Source organism: Coenobita brevimanus, chromosome 76, assembly GCF_032717465.1.
Source record: "Coenobita brevimanus isolate Jiangsu-jjx chromosome 76, ASM3271746v2, whole genome shotgun sequence".
Taxonomy (NCBI): Eukaryota; Metazoa; Arthropoda; class Malacostraca; order Decapoda; family Coenobitidae; genus Coenobita; species Coenobita brevimanus.
The window spans coordinates 23,757,708-23,776,439 of NC_137029.1; the positions used below are offsets into that span (position 1 = coordinate 23,757,708).

General features: G+C 42.9%; 1 protein-coding gene across 1 annotated transcript in view; it reads left to right on the forward strand.

The window, feature by feature from the left end:
* Coprox (oxygen-dependent coproporphyrinogen-III oxidase) overlaps positions 1-18,732 on the forward strand; it is a 97,678-nt gene that overhangs the window by 21,077 nt on the left and 57,869 nt on the right. Inside the window, exons 2-3 of the mRNA XM_080279024.1 lie at positions 12,274-12,376; positions 14,466-14,667. Of these exons, the coding sequence (XP_080135150.1) occupies positions 12,288-12,376; positions 14,466-14,667 (291 nt within the window). The 5' untranslated portion in view covers positions 12,274-12,287. The remainder of the gene's footprint in view (positions 1-12,273; positions 12,377-14,465; positions 14,668-18,732) is intronic.

Here is an 18,732-nt window from a genome sequence, read left to right on the forward strand (position 1 = left end):
TCGAAGTTAAGTAGTAACTGTTTTGAGTGTTGGTGACGGGGAAACTGAGTTGCCAGATCGCAACGGCCACATTACCAAACACCTCAATTTTCATTACCATATTTAACTTTTCATTACCAAATTCGTAAAGCTAGCATTTATTCTTCACTAATTATATATACAAGTGGGAATACATGTAATCACTCTTCTTATACTTAACAGTATGTTGATTATTTTTACTCTCTGTACGTTAGCAGATTGATCAGAGAGAGCAAACAATCCACCATCTCCATCCTGTGTATCCTCATACATGTGAAAAATCTGTTTGGTAATCCATTACTCTGATTCATTACCAAATGAATTTTTCATGACCAAATTGGCCCTTATTTGGTAATGAAAAATACCAAATGGCAACCCCGACAGGGGAGGGGGGAGGGGGGAGGAAGGAAGGGGGGAGGGTCCGTGGTGTAACAGCTGTTCGGCACCATGCGGCAATTTCAAATTATATACTGTACTGGTGGGAAGAAATTCGGATTTTGGGGGGATTTTTTTTTTTTTTTTTTTTTTTTTTTTGGGTTTTTTTTTTTTTTCCAAATGTCCAGGCCCACAATGTTCTGTAAGTGGGGTGTCCGGAAAGTGAGCATCCAGAAAGTACGGGGATTACTGTATTTGTATATCTGGTAATATGTGTGGCCTTGCATGTTCCATAACATCCCTCTCAAAATTATTTTCTTCTGTAAAAACTTTGGAAATTTTTATTTAGTGCTTCACAAACATCTTTCTCTTTTGTATAGGTGATCCCCTCGTCCGTAATGGATTGTATTTTATCTTTTACTTTGGTTTTGCTTTGGATGTAGCTGTAAAATAGCTTCAGTTGGTCACTACTTTTATTTATAATGTCTTCCTCAAACTGTCTTTGGGCTTCTCTCCTTATATTTGTGTAATCATTTCTTGCCTGTTTATAGCTATTATATGCCATCTCACTATTGTGTCTTCTGTATCTGTTCCACAACAGGTCTCTTTTTTTTCTTTTGATTTTTTACAATCTGTATTAAACCATTTCTTTATTTTCATTTCTGCCTCATTGTGCTGTGGAATGTAATTTCGTACTCCTTTTTCATAAATTTCACAGAATTTTCTATATATAGTATAACATTTAAATCTTATCCTCTAAGCTCTTTTTCCCAATCTGTTTCTAAGAAGTACTTCTTTAGGTCATGGTAGTTGCCCTTTTTGTGGTTTAGGCTTGTTTTGTAACTTTCATTGCTGTTAACTATTTCATATGCAATGCTGAAGTTGCAATTTAATACTGCATGGTTGCATTTAGCAAATGGAGGGTGATACATTATACTGTCAGTATCATTTTCTTTTCTAGTATATATAAGATCTATTACTAATGGTACATCAGGAGGCATTTTGTCTGCGGCCACCCTTTGCGGTATTAGGGCGTCAGGCTATAGATAGATAGATAGATATCAGGTCCTCTTTTTCTGGTAGTTTCCTTTACATTCTGTGTTAGAAAAAACTCCTGCACAAGATCCAGGAGATTTTGGTCCCAACAGCTTTCCAGGCTTTTTATATCTAGTGTTCCAATTTATATTTGTATCGAAATCTCCAGTTAATATAATTCTTTCAGACTTCTCCATTCTGTGTAATAATGCTGTTAAATACTGAATTGTAATCTCTGCTAGGTCTTCATAGTTACGTCTTTCCCAAGTGTTTGATCTGGATGACATGTATAAATTTGCCACAATTACTTTCCCTTCAGATGTATTAATCTCTACTGCAATCAGTTCTACTTGTGAGGTGTATATCTAGTTCTGTTTCTTTGACTTGTAGATTTTTCTTTGTTAATATTATATAATTCCTCCTCCTTCGTATCTCTTCTCCATATATTGTATTCCTCTAGGTTTAGGGTATCATTTGATATCCTTGGCATTAATTTTGTTTCAGTTAGGCAAATAATATGTGGTTCCTTTTCTTTGATATAATCATTCATCTCTAATAATTTCGATACCATTCCATCTACATTTGAGTACATCAACTTCATCATATTATTTTCATACTTGTCATGACTTGGGTCTACTACCTTCCTCCATTTATTCCCTTCTGGTTATGTATCCCTTTTGTACCTGCAATCCAATTACTTTGTTAGAAAAATGTATTCTTATCTACCTCTGATCTTCCCTCGTTCTTTGCTTTTGCCTTCTCTCTCTTCTGTTTTAGTAATCCCAGTTCCTCTTGATTTAGCCTTCTTTTTATCCATATGTTTTTGAATTCCTCTTTTTCCATAATTTTGTTTGCATTTTTTGGTATCTCCTCTACAGTGTTTACACTCTGGAATGTTATTTTCAGGGGCCTTAACTTACTTCTCTCATATTTCCCTAGCCTATGTCTTTATTCAGAATGCTCATTATATTTTCCAACTCCTTTTTGTCTCTCGAAATCTTGTTTTTTATTTCTTCCTCATCTATACCAGTGATTACTATAGATTTGTTGATATCTGCTGAATCTTTGAACAATTTGATTGTTTTGGATTGTTTTTTCACTTCCTTTTTAATGCTTTTTTCTTCAGCTCTTGTTTCTAAATCTTTCTTTACTTTCACCATTTCAGCATACGTAGTTTCCACATCATTTTTGACGCTTTGCATCGCTTCATTCACCTGGGTTATCTTCTCCCCAGTATCACTCTCTTGATCTGTCACACTGCTTGCTTGCCTAATTGTCTCTATGTCATTTCTGAACTCTTCCATAATACTCTCATGGTTGACAACTGTGCTTGTCATTTCACTAATCAGCCTTCTAAGTGAACCTGCCTAAACTGACAGCTCATCTGTTGTTGTGTCTTTCTTGTTCACGTCTTGTACTAATTTTTCATTTTTCTCCTTCTGCATGTGCAATTGCTTCTTAATTTCATCCATTTCACTCTGAAATACCTTCTCTAGTCTGTGTATGCGTTCTGCTAGCTTATTGAACGTCTCCATTTTGACTAGATCCTGGTAGAAATCATCATCCTGTTTTCTACCTTTATCTCTTTTCCTAACTCCTTCCAGATTTGAATTACTAAAGATGGTGGTCATCTTGTGGTACTACGAGCAAGAAAATTCTACTTACAAGTATACATTCGTTGGTGTGTGCAGACAAAACAGCTGATGCTCAGCAGATTCGTTTCATTTCGTTTTTTAAAGGCTCCGACATGCTTGCATGCGTCGGCCTTCGTCACTTAATGGCAGCTGTCCATGCTGCACGATCCATTGCAGCCTCCCTGTTCAGTCCCTTAACCCTGAGGTCACATTTAATGACTTCGTCCCATGTCTATCTCAGTCTACCCCTCATAACCCCACCCCAAGTATTAACACTTCTCACCTTCCTCACCCAGTTATCATCCCCCATCCTCTCCGCATGTCCAAACCATCTCAATCTACCTCTCCTCATCACAACACCAATACACTCCAGTCCCATCCTACCTCTCAACTCTTCCATCGTAAACCAAGCCCCCCCAGACCTTGCACACAGGGACGCACTACACATCCACCTAATCATTGTCATTTCTGTTCGTCTGAGCCGGCAAATATCCTTCTTCTTTACTGCCCAGGTCTCACTACCATACGGCATTACACTCCTAACACATGCTGCATACAAAGACCCCTTAGCACGTAGGGAGAGTCCTCTCAATGTCAGGAGAGGCAAGAGCTCCCTGAACTTCTTCCAACCACTTCTCACCCTAGCCACAGAGCTAGCTCCAGCCCCACCTCCAGCGCACAACATGTCTCCCAAATGACAAAACTCTTCTACACACTCAAGAGATTCATCAGCAAGTTCAATCCTTTCATGCCTGACAATCTCCACCTGCTCTCCCTGACACTTTGCACACATAAAATCAGCATTATCTCGCAGTCTACCTCTGATACCACTACATCTCTTGTGCACCCACTTATCACAAACACGGCACAAGATGGCATTACTTCCCACGCCCTTGTGGCAAACTGCACATGGCCACTCTCCCTCGTCTTTGACAGTACTGCCACCAACCCTAGATATCATCACTTTTGTTTTATCTGCATTTACCCTTAAGCCCTTGTGCCCCATACCATCTCTCCACTTCCTAAACCTTTCCTCTGCCTCCTTTTCATTCTCTGCAGTCAACACCAAATCATCAGCATACATCTCCCACGGGAGTCCGTTTCTAAAGTCACGTAAGAGGGCTTCAAGTACCATAATAAATAACCTTGAACTCAAAACTGACCCCTGATGCACACCAACATTCACGGAAAACTCATCACTCAACTCTCCATTCACTCTTACCTGGGTGTAAGCAGCCACATACGTGGCCATAACCACCCTAACTAGCCACTTCTCCAAGCCAAGCTTTCTCATTGCCCACTTCGCCATCTCTCTAGGGACTCTGTCAAAGGCCTTTTCCAAATCAACGAAAACAAAATACAGATCCCTTCTCCTACCAGTATATTTTTCCTGAAGCTGTCGAACAATGATTATGGCTTCAGTGGTCCCCCTACCTGGCATAAACCCAAACTGCATCTCATCAATATTCACTCTTTCTGTAATCATACCTTCTAAAACTCTCTCCATTACCTTCATTATCTGATCTAAAAGCTTTATACCTCTATAATTTCCTCTTTCCAGGGCATCACTCTTCCCTTTATACATTCATTTCATTCATTCATTGCCAGACGCCATGTATCCCAGACGGGGTGGCCAATGGCTTAGAGTTAATTGTTTTACAGGGAGGGGCACTAATCCTCCACCAACCCCACTTGACACGTAGGGATGCCAACAGCATCTGGTGTTCCCAGGATATCACATTTACAGTACAATTACACTCTTCATCCAATCATCTGGGACAACACACTCATAAATAATCATATTTATCAGGTCAGTGACTAACCTCACCCTTATATCTCCTGAAGCCTTCAACATTTCGGCAGTCAACCCAGACACACCTTCTGCCTTCCCCACCTTCATCCTGTCTATTGTCTCACTCAGAGTAGCAGCATCAATCAAAGGCCAAGGGCCAAACACTGGATCTGCTGGCTCCAAACCTTCCCTGTCCCAGTCAAACTCCTCATTCAACAACTGGCTTTAATGCTCTCCCCATGCATCTTTAATATCCCCGCTGTTCACCACTACCCTTCCTTCATCATTCTTCACACACTGCTCACCTGTAATATCCCGATTATCCCTCTTCATCTGATTTGCCACCTTAAATATCATATTTTCCTTTCCCCATGATTTAGGTTATCAAGTAAAAGTCTCTGTGACTCAGACTTCGTCCTGTATACCTCTCTTCTAGCCCTACGCTTGGCAGCCAAGTATTCCTCCATGCTACCACCCTTCTTCAATTCCCGGAAAAGCCTTCTTTTCTCCTTAACTGCAGCATCTACACCCTCATCCCACCACCAAGTTACTTTATGTCTTGATGGTCCTCTTGTCCAACCGCATGTTACATAAGTAACTCTCAAGAGACTTCTTGAGGGCTCTGTACTGTTCATTAATGCCTCTGTCTGCAGCTCCCTGTTCGGCCACCACTCTCCTCATCTCGCTATAGTAGGCATCCCTTAATACTTGGTTTTCCAGCTTCCATATTTTCCTCATAGGTACATAAGTCCTCTTTTTTGTCACTCGTTCTTTAACCCCTACACCGCAGGCATGTTTACCAATGTTTTGCGTGTCCCGCGGGGTTATTCGGGCTCCGACAGACTCTCAAAAAATATTTGCCAAAAATCAGTTATTAGTTCTAGAATATTAAAATTACATATGCTTATGGCACATACCTTCAGCTTTCTCCTGGAATGTTTGTTGAGCCTTCGTCGGTTACCGTAGGACTTGTGGAGACCTCTGAAGTTGCGTAATGAAGTCTCCACTTTACACTTCCCGACAACCCGTAATATGATTACCGCAGCCAGATATAAACACTATAAACACTACGCTATGATTTTCAAGTAGTTTGGGATCCATACTCCAAAAAAAAAAACACTGTGAAAGCAATGGAAATTACGAGTGCGTCTGATCGTCGCACTTGTGCTAGTTCGCACTTGGTACTCTGTCATTTATTATTCATAAAACCCCTCACACTATATATTTCTATTACTATATCACACTTATATATATCTGGAGTCTTTCTCCATAAGTTTCCTTCAGTAGTATTAGTTTATTGTCACTGAAGTCATTCAATTTTTCATTCAGTAAAATACGTAGAGAGCCACGGATTCACTTTCACTGTTATAACATAAATTATTTGTACTCATATTCTTATATTACTAATTACTTACATTACTATTTACATTTTCTATTCTATTTTCAATATTTACCCTTCTATTTTACTTACACTATGTTATTCACTGTCACTTTCAGTAAGATAAAACTATAATACACTGTTCAATCATATGTACTGAACATCCATTGCTTTCACTTGCTATTTACACATTATTTACACATTATTTCCAAATTATTCTCCTTTCACACTTGCACTGTTAGAACTGCTTCTGGCTGTGGTAATCAAAGAAGCAGGTAACACAGAAGGGAACCTGGCACTCAGTGCACTGCCAAGAGGTGCGTTTGTGCTCAGGTGTGCGGCGGGTGGTATGTGCACACACCTGACACCTGCGAATCGCATCCTTCCTTTTCCCTGTGGCAGGCATAAGCTCAAGTCTGTGCCGATCCATATACGCCCTCTGCTCAAGTCGGTCGGGAAGTGTTACTGGATGGCGCCTTGGAGTTGCTGCTGTCACCCTACCATATCTTTCCAGCAGCTGCTGGACACAAGTCCTGGCGAACAACCTCAGGGAGAAGGACTTGGGTGGCTTGACCTTCATCTTGTACAGGATGAAGGCGTTCAGCATAGTCATATCTATGAGATGCAGAAAAACTTTCCTGTACCACCTAGTATTCTTCCTGAGGCAGTCAATCTCACCAGTCATCATGTCGGACTTGTCCACCAGCCACATGTTGATATTGTAGTCCAACACAGCATCAAGTTTCATCACAGGTTCGCCTGTCCTACGGTCGACCTTCCCACTGTCTGTCATCTCCCCCTTATGTACGGTGGTGAGCATGTGCATGACCCTCTTGTCATGCCACCGTATTGCCAGCATCTTCTCAGACTTGCATAGGTGCACGTCTCCTCGCTGTGAGGTTCCTGCCTCTGTGAATTTGGGGAAGTGGGCACGATTACTTTTGACAGTGCCGTAGGAGCCAATGCCGTGCTCAGAAAGGTATTTGGCAAGTTTCGGTGCTGTATAGTAGTTGTCTGTATACAGCACATGATTCCCACCAAAATACTTTTCTAGGAGCACTTTCACTACACAGCCTGAGAAGCCAAGGGGGTGTGTTTTATCCAGATCGACAGTGCTGGCTGAATAAATGACGAAGTCAAGGATGTACCCCATCTTACAGTCACACAGTACAAAGAACTTAATTCCAAAGCGATGGCGTTTGCTTGGAATGTACAGAACAAACCGAAGACGTCCTCTGAACAAAACCAAGGATTCGTCAATGACAACCTTCTGAAAGGGGTGGAAGAATGACATAAACTTATCCTTCATTCTGCTCAGAATCTCCCGGATCTTCCAGAGTGGGTCGGTTTGGGAAGGTACATCGTTGTCGGCAAAGTGCAGGTTTCCCATGATGTTCCGGAAGCGATCTCTGGCCATGTACTTATTGAAGGTGGGTGAGGGTAGTAAGGGGTCCATGGACCAGTATTCTTCCAACTCATGCTTCTTGGAGTGTGGCATGAGAAGCATGAGGGCAAAGAACACATACAGCTCCTGCACTCCCAGCATGGATCACTGTTGCATCTTGGCTGCACCTGTACCACTTGCAGCACGTTGTGATTCATACCTGTTGGTCTCATCACATATGTGCTGCATGACTTCGTCATCTAGGAAGGCCAAAAGGTAGTCCACACATTCAGCATTTTCGTCAATAGTGAAGGCAGGCTGAACTCCTGAGGAGCTCTCATCAAATACTAAATTTTCAGGCACAAAATCTGACCCTTGCGTCCACGCGAAGGCGTCCAGGATTCACTGTCATGGCGGTGTAGGGCGGGTGGTGGTGGTGGTGGTGGAGGTTGGCTGTGAGGCAGATTTATCTCGTTCAAGGTCACTCGCACTGACCCTGGGTTGCTGTACAGCACTAGCAGCCCTTACCTTACTAACAACACTACTTTTCACAGTCCTTGATTTACCTCTTCCTCTACGGCCGCCTTCACTGTTGATGCTGGTGGTGACTCCGACGACGAAGACTCCGGAGATAACTCAGCTGATGATGAGGAAGAAATGAGTGAAGTGGGGCTTGGGGAACGGGGAGGTGAATGCACTCGGGACTCATGGTGGGCTGGGTCACGCGGGGGCATTGTTCTGGGGCTAACACGCCGCCTTTTCACTCCCTTCCCAAATTCCTTGCCTTGCTGCACTAACGGCTCCTTTCCCATGGAGCTAGAGACTACTTCCGACACTGAAGCACTCATTGTAGCAGTTTCTGGCACGATAACCTCACCCGGCTCATCACACGATTCACCCGAATCGTCAAAATCACTGTCCATCATCACCATGGACAATTCTACAAGTTCATGTGCCACTGCAGAGTCACTAAGGCCTTTCCTGCTTCCCTCACTACTTTTCTTAGGGGTAGAGGTCACGGGGCCCTTTGCAATGGGCACAGAAGCGGCAGGAATGGCGGGGCGCGAGTGCGACATGGTTTCACTACAGCGAAGGACAAGGAACTAACTGCCGTGGCTTATCTGAGAAGGGAAGGGTTGACAGTGACACTGAGGCTGACTGCTGCTAACTTACATGCTAATTTTTTTTAGGTAGAAAATCTCGGCAATACATAAAGAAATAGGTAGTTCCAGGTAAATGTAAATGTCACTTAGGCTTCTCCCTTCCTTTCTGATATATATTTTTATTACAGACATCGATTACAAGGCATAATTCAAAGGGGAAATTACCGTGGTAATGTAGCGAATGAATGCATGTGAGGTGTTGTCAGGTGATAATTAGCCAATTCCTAGTGTCTAACACTATCACTTACCAGATTTTTTTTTGGTATATATTATTTTGTATAAGTATAGGCCATAGGACTTATTTCAATGGATGAAATCTGTGGAAAAATCCGGGGGAAATTTGCGTAGCGCAGCGTGGCGTGGGAGGTGAGAGGACAGGGTAATGGAGGGCAGGTAGGGAGGGGAGTCACGAAGGGGGTAAAATCACTAAAATGTCAACAATGGATGGGAGTACAGATGAGATTTGGAGTGCTGACTAGTGTTGGACATTGGCAGTACTGATAGATGATACAAGCCACCACTTGAGAGCCCGGGATAATTCAAAATAACACAGAATCACAAAAGTGACGCCCCGTGGTATGATCCATTGTGGCCGAGCGTCACGAAAGTGACGCCCTGCGGTTAAGGGGTTAAGCACCACATCACAAATCAATAGTTTGTGCTGCTGCACACACTCCTCATTTCCTATAACTTTAACATTGCCCACTAACCTCCTATCAGCCCTCCTAACCAGAAAATTATCTGACTGCTATTTCCCCCAGACTCATAGGTAATTAACCTACAGTACTCTCTCTTCCTAAAATATGTGTTGCATGCAATCATGTCCGTTGCCTCCCCAAACTCGAGTATCCTTTCCCCTTTCCGCATTCCTTATACCGTACCATACGCACATCCCCCATGTACTACTTCATAACCTTGTGCTGATTCACCTACATGACCATTTAAGTCCCCTCCCAAAACCACTATCTCATCATCCTGCATACCACTTACTACACGTATTAAATTATTCCAAAATCTAACTTTCTCTGCTTCATCCAATCGTGCCTGTGGAGCATATGCCGATATAATTGCAGCTATCTTTCTACCGAATAGAATTTCACTACCAATATCCTATCACTTACTCTCATAACATTCATAACATATTCCACCCATTTCTCCGCAACCATCACACCAACACCCCCATATCCGTCTGTCCCACCCTGCCAAAACAACTTATAGTAACAGTCCTTCCCAACAATCTTTCTGGTTGATCCACCCCTGTACCGGACTTCCTGCAAATACGCCACATCCACCCACCTCCTACTGAATGCCTCAACGCCTTCCCCTGCTCTTCCCCTCAAACTTCCCACATTCCATGAACCCACCCTTATCCCCCTGGGTGATTTACTGTCCATCGTAAACCCAGCCCCTCCAGGCCGTGGACGCAGGGACGCACTGCACATCCACCTAATCATCGTACAGAAATGACAATGATTAGGTGGATGTGCAGTGCGTCCCTGCGTCCAAGGCCTGGAGAGGCTGGGTTTACGATGGAAGAGTTGAGAGGTAGGATGGGACTGGAGTGTATTGGTGTTGTGATGAGGAGAGGTAGATTGAGATGGTTTGGACATGTGGAGAGGATGGGGGATGATAATTGGGTGAGGAAGGTGAGAAGTGTTAATATTGGGGGTGGGGTTATGAGGGGTAGACCGAGAAAGACATGGGACGAGGTCATTAAGTGTGACTTTAGGGTTAAGGGACTGAACAGGGAGGCTGGTATGGATCGTGCAACGTGGAGAGCCGCCATTAGGTGACCAAGGCCGACACATGCAAGCATGTTGGAGCCTTTAAAAACGAAAACGAAAACAGGCTTGCTTTGAAACTTATTCTTGTGTTTTGTCATAGTCAGTATTAACCCCTTATGGGCGGGCAACTTATCAGCTATACAACCATGTGAGGCGGCATATTTTCGGTAAAATAAAGTATCAAGGAATAAGCCTAAACATGCATAAATCGATGAGAAATGGGTGAAAAATGAAGGCAAGAGGTGTTACACATGTGGTAATACATCTGTGCTGGCTGTGGGAGGAGGAGGGGAGGAGTGAGAGAGGAGGGCAGGCAGGCAACTTATCACCAGGCGTGCCTGGGATGAGGCTAGCAAACTCTTCACTCTCTTTCTTTTTCTTCACCACTGAACTCTATATTTATCATTTATGCATTCTTTACACTATTCATTGTCTTCAAAATCTTATGTATGTGTTTTTTGTTTTACTTGAATACTTATAGCAATAAGACTTACGTACGGTTATTCTATTTTTTACTTGAACAATGATAACACTACAACTTAAGTATGTATATTCTATTTTACTTGTTTCAAGGCTTGGGAGGGTAGAGGGCAGGACAGTAGGTGACAAGAATGTCTTATAACCCAATTTCACCAATAAATTAGGACCGAAAATGGCCGGGCGTTAAGTAACGTTGCCCGCCTCCTAACACACGGACGTTACGTATCGTCTCCCGCCTGTTAGGAGTTAATAAAGGGGGATAGACATACCACAGGCCCCACTGACTGCACAGTCCCAGGTCCAGGCAATGGATCTGAGACCCCTAGCTCACCAGCCTACCAGTGGCTGTGGTAGTGGCCTCGGGGCACCCTGCCAGGACAGCTGCAGGGACACCCTCCAAGCACGCCTTGGCACTGCAACTATCCCGCCATTATACACCCACTGATAGGGCAGCCTCCTGGGGCGCTACTCCCAGGTTCGGGCCCCTCTCCATTGGGCGGAAGCGGCAGCCTGGGGACTGCAATGCCCTGTACCCTCTAGCACAGGCTCGAGCCCCATCTCGCCCTGGACCCATGATCTATGCCGGCAGAACTCCCGTCACGCCTCCCCCCAGAAGTCCACCACTAGGTAGTGGGGGCAAAGTTTTCTGGCCACATGCCCTTGCTGGCGCCAACCCCTGTAACGTAGTGGGATACATTGTGTGAAATGTAAAGTGCATGTGGTGTAGTGCATAGATAGTTAGAGGAAATGTTTGGGAGAGTATGCTGGTCTACACTCCATGTTGCTGTCACACTGAAAAGGTCAGGAAAGGGGGATGGTTAGATAGCTAGTGAAACAGGAGCTCCAGCTCTCCCTATCACCAGCATTCCCATTCCCCTCGGGAGTACAATACCTCCCTGTTTGGCCCGTGCTACAGCCTCCTCCCACACTGATTTGCTGTATTCTGTTATTTGAACAACACTTTTACTTAAACTTCCTTTTTTATATTAGAACACCATTTAATTTAACATAATACAGAGCTTGACTCATATAAAGATGCTATTTAGATATGGCCAGTTGTGGCCAAGGTTGGCCAAGCACGGAGCGATGCGGCGTACGTGCTGTCTCTCTGATGTCTCAACTGTGTGTTTGTGTTTGTGTATGTGTGTGTGTGTGTGTGTGTGTGTGTGTGTGTGTGTGAGTGAGAGAGAGACCTACACTAATATTTTATTTGCACCTTCACTGCGTCAGGTAAAGTGAGGATCATGGCATCACATGCAATACGAGGAGCATTGAGAAGGACCTTCACAACTGTGACTGCCATCAGGACCCCTGCCACAGTGAAAACAGCTAGGTGAGAAGAACCACAGTTTCAGTGTTCCATAACCATATTACTTATGTTACTCAAAGTTTTGAACCACAGTAATCGTGTAGATGTCATTTTCTAGAGGAGCACAATATTGAGGTCCTGTAGATCATCCCAGCAGTTGTGCAGCACTTGATTGACTGTAGCATGTCATGAGGTGTGTGGTACCCTTCTTTTTTTATTTCAGATTTATGAGAGGAGTGCATACTTTTTCTTTTCTTCTTTTTCATTTGTATTTGACCAAAATCAGACTGATGGACCTGAGGTAGGCTGTAAGATCCTGAATTAACTTACCGGTAAATAGTAATAAAATGAGAAAGCTGGATTTGAACATAGAAGAAGTAAAGGGGGAAATAAATTGGATTAGGATTTGCAACAACATGAGTCGCACCATGGACTATCAGTTTTGCACTTGTGGCTGAATGTTTGTGTGTGTGTGTGTTTTGTCTGGGAGTGGTGATTGTGTGGCTAGTTACCAAGCTTGTGTCCCACACTTTCATGATAGTACCTCCTAGGGACAGTGGTAGCCATCCCTATACAACATACAAGTTTGTCTCTTAAAATCAGCCACATCCAGCCTGTTTCAGTCAGATCAGTTTATGACTCAATAGGCCCTTCTCCTCCATTTTGACAGCTTACAGCAGCTCAGATCCAGTTAGGCCCATTGAGGTCAGTTAGGTCCATTCAAGTCCGTCACATTTTTTCAGGCACCTTGTAGATTAATTCAGGTATAGTTAGATGCATTCAGGACCATTTACATCCATTCACGTCAACTTAGATCCATTTTTAGCACTTCTAATCTATTTCAGGCATTTTTATACCCAAGTAATTTGTCAGTCACTTAATGTCCTCCCAGGTCACTTGAGGTCTACTAGGTTGATTTAAGTCAGTCAGGATCATTTGAGGTCATGCATATCAAGGCCATTGCCATAAATCAAACCTGTCAGTACAATGGCTTCTGATATATGGTATGTCCAGTCAAGTTATTCAAGAGTGATTGGATAAGACAAGGTGATTGGAGAGAAGTGGATGAGATAGATTGTGGTGGAGCTGGTTGACAGTGAAGGAAGCATACCTTGTAAATACAGTTTGGGTGTTGCTGGTTGACTGGCAGTTGAGGTAGTCATTATGATATTCAATGTGCCGAGGTATAAATTAGTGGGGGTGGGGTAGAGTGGGCTGTACAGGCTGGGGTAGTGGTAAGTGATGGAACATGGATGGGGAGGTGCTGTGTACATTGTAAAGATAGGATATTAAGGAGGAGAATTAAAAAATGGGTAGAGTAGGAGGAAAGGAGTCAGTGGGATGGACTAAATTGGTTCTGTATGGTGCGGCAGGGCAGAACCTCTATTAAGATGGGTATTGTATGAGAGACAGCATTATTGGTAGGGACAAATGTCTTTTTAATGTAATGTGGGAGAGGAATTAGAAAATGATTGAGGGTGGTAAACAAGATGGGCAGAGGTGGTAATAAGTTGTGGAGCAGGTTGGAGAATGTCTTGTTAAAATGGACATCGTTGGTTAATAAGAAAATAAACATGCACTTCTCTTATTCATTTAGATTCTCATAACATGAAAAAGAATGGTGTAATAGTTTGACAATACCAGATGAGGTAGACATCTATCTATCTATCTATAGCCCGACGCCCTAATCCCGCAAAGGGTGGCCGCAGACAAAACGCCTCCAAGTCACTGTGTCACCCACCATTTGACTACCCTCCCCCCAACTCACCCCCCCCTCCCTCATATACCTCTCAACTCCATCCCTCCACCTCATCCTCGGTCTACCCCTCCCTCTCCCTCCCTCCACCTCACCTACATACACCCTCTTAGTCAGTTTTTCATTCTCCATTCTCTCCACATGTCTGAACCACCTCAGTGTATTTCTCCTAATCTTCTCAACCACATCCACATCTGACATGCTTGGTTAAAAGAGGAAATGTAGTTTTGTATGATTTGAGACAACAGTGAGCCTAATGAACGACAGTTCTGTTATGATTTTGCTACGGCCACAGAAAAGAGTGCCAGCTTTTCTACCTTTGTCATGATTAGTGGTAAGTGTTTAACATTTTGACAGGTTTGTAGTTCCATCTCTGATGGCATCAGGGGGTGCTCTTCTATATAGCTGGCTTCAAGGGGAACTTTGGGCAGCCCAGAAGGATACAGGAGTTATAGACACAAGTACTTTCATGGCTGCACCCATCACTGAGCTCAGCAAACTGGAAAGGAACCCAGATGATATGAAGACCAGAATGGAACTGTTAATTATGAGGATACAGGTTGGTTTATTTGATGCTGTGTAAAAAAACATAATCACAGGTTATAAGATCTGTACTGCTCATTGAAATTGCTTTGTGCACTATACAGTATACTGTATCTCCTTAGATAGGCTGTGAAAAACAATCACTTCATGTATGGTATTTTGATGGAATTATATGTTATGTCATGTGGAATTATTTATTTCAAGTGTTCAGCCGAGATGATAAGTATGGTCTGCAGCCATGGCTCAGTGTGTTAGAGCGCTATGACTGAAGGGTTGGAGGTTTGAGTACACCCAAGGGTCATTGGTAGACAAAAGGAAGAGCATCCGGTCATAAAGTGCTACATGCTTCAAAACCTAAGTCCCCTACCCAGGGGCAATGTCATAGACCTTATCGACAAAGGAGGACACAGCGTTTAAAAAAAAAAAAAAATAAAAAAAAAAAAAAAATAATGCAGTCTCTCTGTCTGTCTCTCTGTCTGTCTGTCTGTCTGTCTGTCTCTCTCTCTCTCTCTCTCTCTCTCTCTCTCTCTCTCTCTCTCTCTCTCTCTCTCTCTCCTGATTAGAACATTGAAAAATTTAGACAGTTTAATAGCGTAATAGGAAACTCCTGTCATTGGTATAAGTACAGTAGACTGCTTGAATGAAACAAGGATAGCATATGAGATGACTGTATATCAGCATAATTTTGCTGATCAAATGAGTTGAATTTTTTAAAGTAACATTGTGGTAGGTGGGGGTGCCCATCAACCACTTACTCAGTGTAATGTTGTCTTATGGTCTCTACACTGAGTGACATGCCAAATGGTTTCCTGTGCCCAGGAAACTATTTTCTATGCTGGATGGTAACCACATAACCGGGATGTCTGGCCGGGTTAAGTGTCCTCCAGATAGCCCTATCTAAAATCACAAAATTATGGAATTTTTGGAGAACCCTGGGGGGCCCAATACCTGCCCAAGGCCTAAACCAAATGGGCAGATTAGCATGGCCATGTGGAAAGTGATAGGTGTGAATGAGGACTGTAAGAGGGTGGAAATGATAGATGTGTTCAGGAGTGCGAGATATGCCGTGATGGTATTGTGTGAAACTAAGATGAAAGGGTGTGAAGTGGGGGAGTGGGAGGGTGTAAAGTGTGAAAGGTTGGGTATGAACGGGTGAGGAAGATGCAGGGAAGGAGTTGCCTTGTTGATGAATGAAATGTGGCAGAGTGGAATGAGAGATTACAAATGTGTCAGCTCGAGATGTATGTGTGTAAGTTCAAGTTTGAGGAGGTGAAAGTGGCAGTCATTGTAGTGTATGCACCGTATGATGACAGGAGTGAGACAGAGAAGGACATATTTTGGGATGAGCTGGATAAAATAGTAGGAGAAATGCCCAGGAGTTATAAAGTGATCGTAATGGGCAATATGAATGGTAGAGTAGGCACTGGTCCTTTGAATTATATAATGGGTTATAAAGGGTAACCAAGAGAGAATGATAATGGGAAGTGACTGAAGGACATGTGTCAGGAAAGGAGATTATGCATTTGTAATTCTTATTTTAAACACAGATATGCACATAAATATACATGGTATAGAGGGAGTGGAGATCATGTTGAAAGGAGCCAGACTGATTACTTGCTCGTAGAGAAATTGATCCTGTGTAGTGCTGGTTGATACGAGGGCATTGAGAGGGAGATGTGGAAGTATATCAGATCATGTGGTTGTGGTATATAAGATCAAGCTGAGAGGAGTGAGGTGTACCAAGAGCGTGAGGAGCTGTCAGGGAGAGAGACTGAAAAGTCGAGAAGATGAGTATCAAAGAAGTGACAGATGAATACAGGGCCAAAGTAGGGGAGAAGTTAGAATCAGTGAATTGGAATGAAATGGATCTGGACATCTTGTGGAATGTATATAGGGATTGCTTTGTTAGTAGTGCTAAATCAGTATGTGCTGTGGCAAGAGTAACAACAGAGAAGAAAGGTATGGCATGGTGGGATGAGGAGGTCAAGAGAGCAGTGGAGGAAAAGAGGACGAAGTGGCTAGAGTAGATGCAGGACAGGGGTTCAGTTGAAATAAGAAATGAATATATTGAGATTAAGAAGCACCTAAAGAGACTAGTGAAAAGGAAAAAGAAGGAGGTAAATGATGACAGAAAAATGAGAGCAAATTACTCTGAAAATAGGACGTTATTTTGGAAAGAGGTGCGGAAATGTAGAAGTGGCAGTGGAAAAAAATGTGAAAGTGTGAAGGATGTAAGTGGTAGATTATTATACCATGGGGGTGAAGTAAAGACCAGGTAGGAAGAATATTTTCCAAGTCCGATGAATGGGAAGAGAGAGAGCAAAGTGACTTTTAACATAATTGGTTTTGGGGGTGTACAGAGAAGTAATGCAGTACCAGGAAACACGGCACTTGCAAAGATGAAGAACGCTGTGAAGTGGCTGAAAAATGGGAAAGCAGCTGGGGTTGATGAGGTGTATGTAGAGATGATTAAGTGTAATGGAGAGAGCGGAATGAAGTACCTGTACCTGTTGGAGATATGTAAGAAGGCATGGATGAGTGAAGCTGTGCCAGTAGAGTGGAAAAAGGCAGTGATTGTACCCCTGTACAAAAATAAAGGTGAGCAATGTGAGTGCAAGTGAGGGGGAAATTGAGGAGAGGATTAGACTGGCTTGGCGAGCTGTTCGAATATTGAAATCTGTTTGGAATAATAATATGCTTTCAGTACATTCTAAAGTAAAAATTTACAAGTCCATGGTTAGACCAATTTTAATTTATGGGCATGAGTCATGGTACAGTACAATGGCAACAGATCAGAAAGTATTAGGATTTGAGAATAAAATACTGAGAAGGATTCTTGGGGTAAAGTGGCAAGACAGAGTTACAAATGAAAGAGTAAGGGATTTTACGCGAGTGGAACCAGTTGATGTATATGTGAGACTGTGTCGCTGGAAGCAGCTAGGGCACATATACAGAAAAGAAGGCAGTTTAATACAGGATGTGCCAGAATGGACTGCTAGAGGAAGAAGAGGAAGAGATAGGCTGAGGGAAACCTGGTTGGGGACAATGAAAAGAGAAGCAGGAGAGAAGTGTTGATGGGGCCTGAAGGAGATGGCAGGAGATAAATATTGATGGAGAGAGTTAATTGAGGCCCTATGCATCCCGTGGGGTGCCACAGGAAATGATTGAAAGTGAGTGCAAGAATTATCGGGGCATAATTCTGTTGAGTTTGGTAGGGAAGGTATATGGAAGAATTATTATACAGAAAGTAAGAGAGAAATCAGAAGTCCTAGTGAGTGGTGAACAGGGTGGCTTTAGGAGTGGCAGAGGATGTGTGGATCAAATATTTGCAGTAAGACAGATAGTGGGGAAGGCTTGTAAGAAGGACTGTAAGGTGTTTATGGCATTTATGGATCTGGAAAAATCATATGACAAAGTAGATAGAGAAGGATTGTGGAAGGTTTTGCACATGTATGATGTAGATGGTAAGCTGTTAAGTGCTATCAGGAGTTTTTATGACGGTAGTGAGGCATGTGTATGGGTAATTGGTCATCTAAGTGATTGATTCACGATCAGTGTGGGTGTGTGACAAAGTTGTGTGATGTCCCAATGCTTGACCAATATATACATGGATAGGATGATGAGAGAAGTAAAATACCAAGTAATGGAGAGAGAGAGATGGCATCGGTAATGAATGATGGTGGATGGAATATCTCAAATTTGTTGTATGCTGATGATGCAGTGCTACTTGCAAACACCAGACAAGAGCTTAGTAGACTGGTGCAGAGTTATGTAGATGTCTGTGAGTGTCGGGCCTTGAGAGTAAATGTAGAAAAGAATAAAGTGATGGTTATTGAGAGAGAAGGTGACTCCCAGTGTGATGTTACAATGAATGGAGAGAGACTGGAATTGGTGAGAGTTCAAATACCTGGGCACAGTGATAGGAAAGAAAGAATATATGCAAAAGAAGTGGAAAGTAGAGTGACACAAGGAAGGAAAGTAGCTGGTGCCATGAAGACCTTGATAAGAATTTGGGGCTTGAGTGTTCAGCTGCACAAGGCTTACATGAAGGAGTGTTAGTGCTAACTTTTACATATGGATG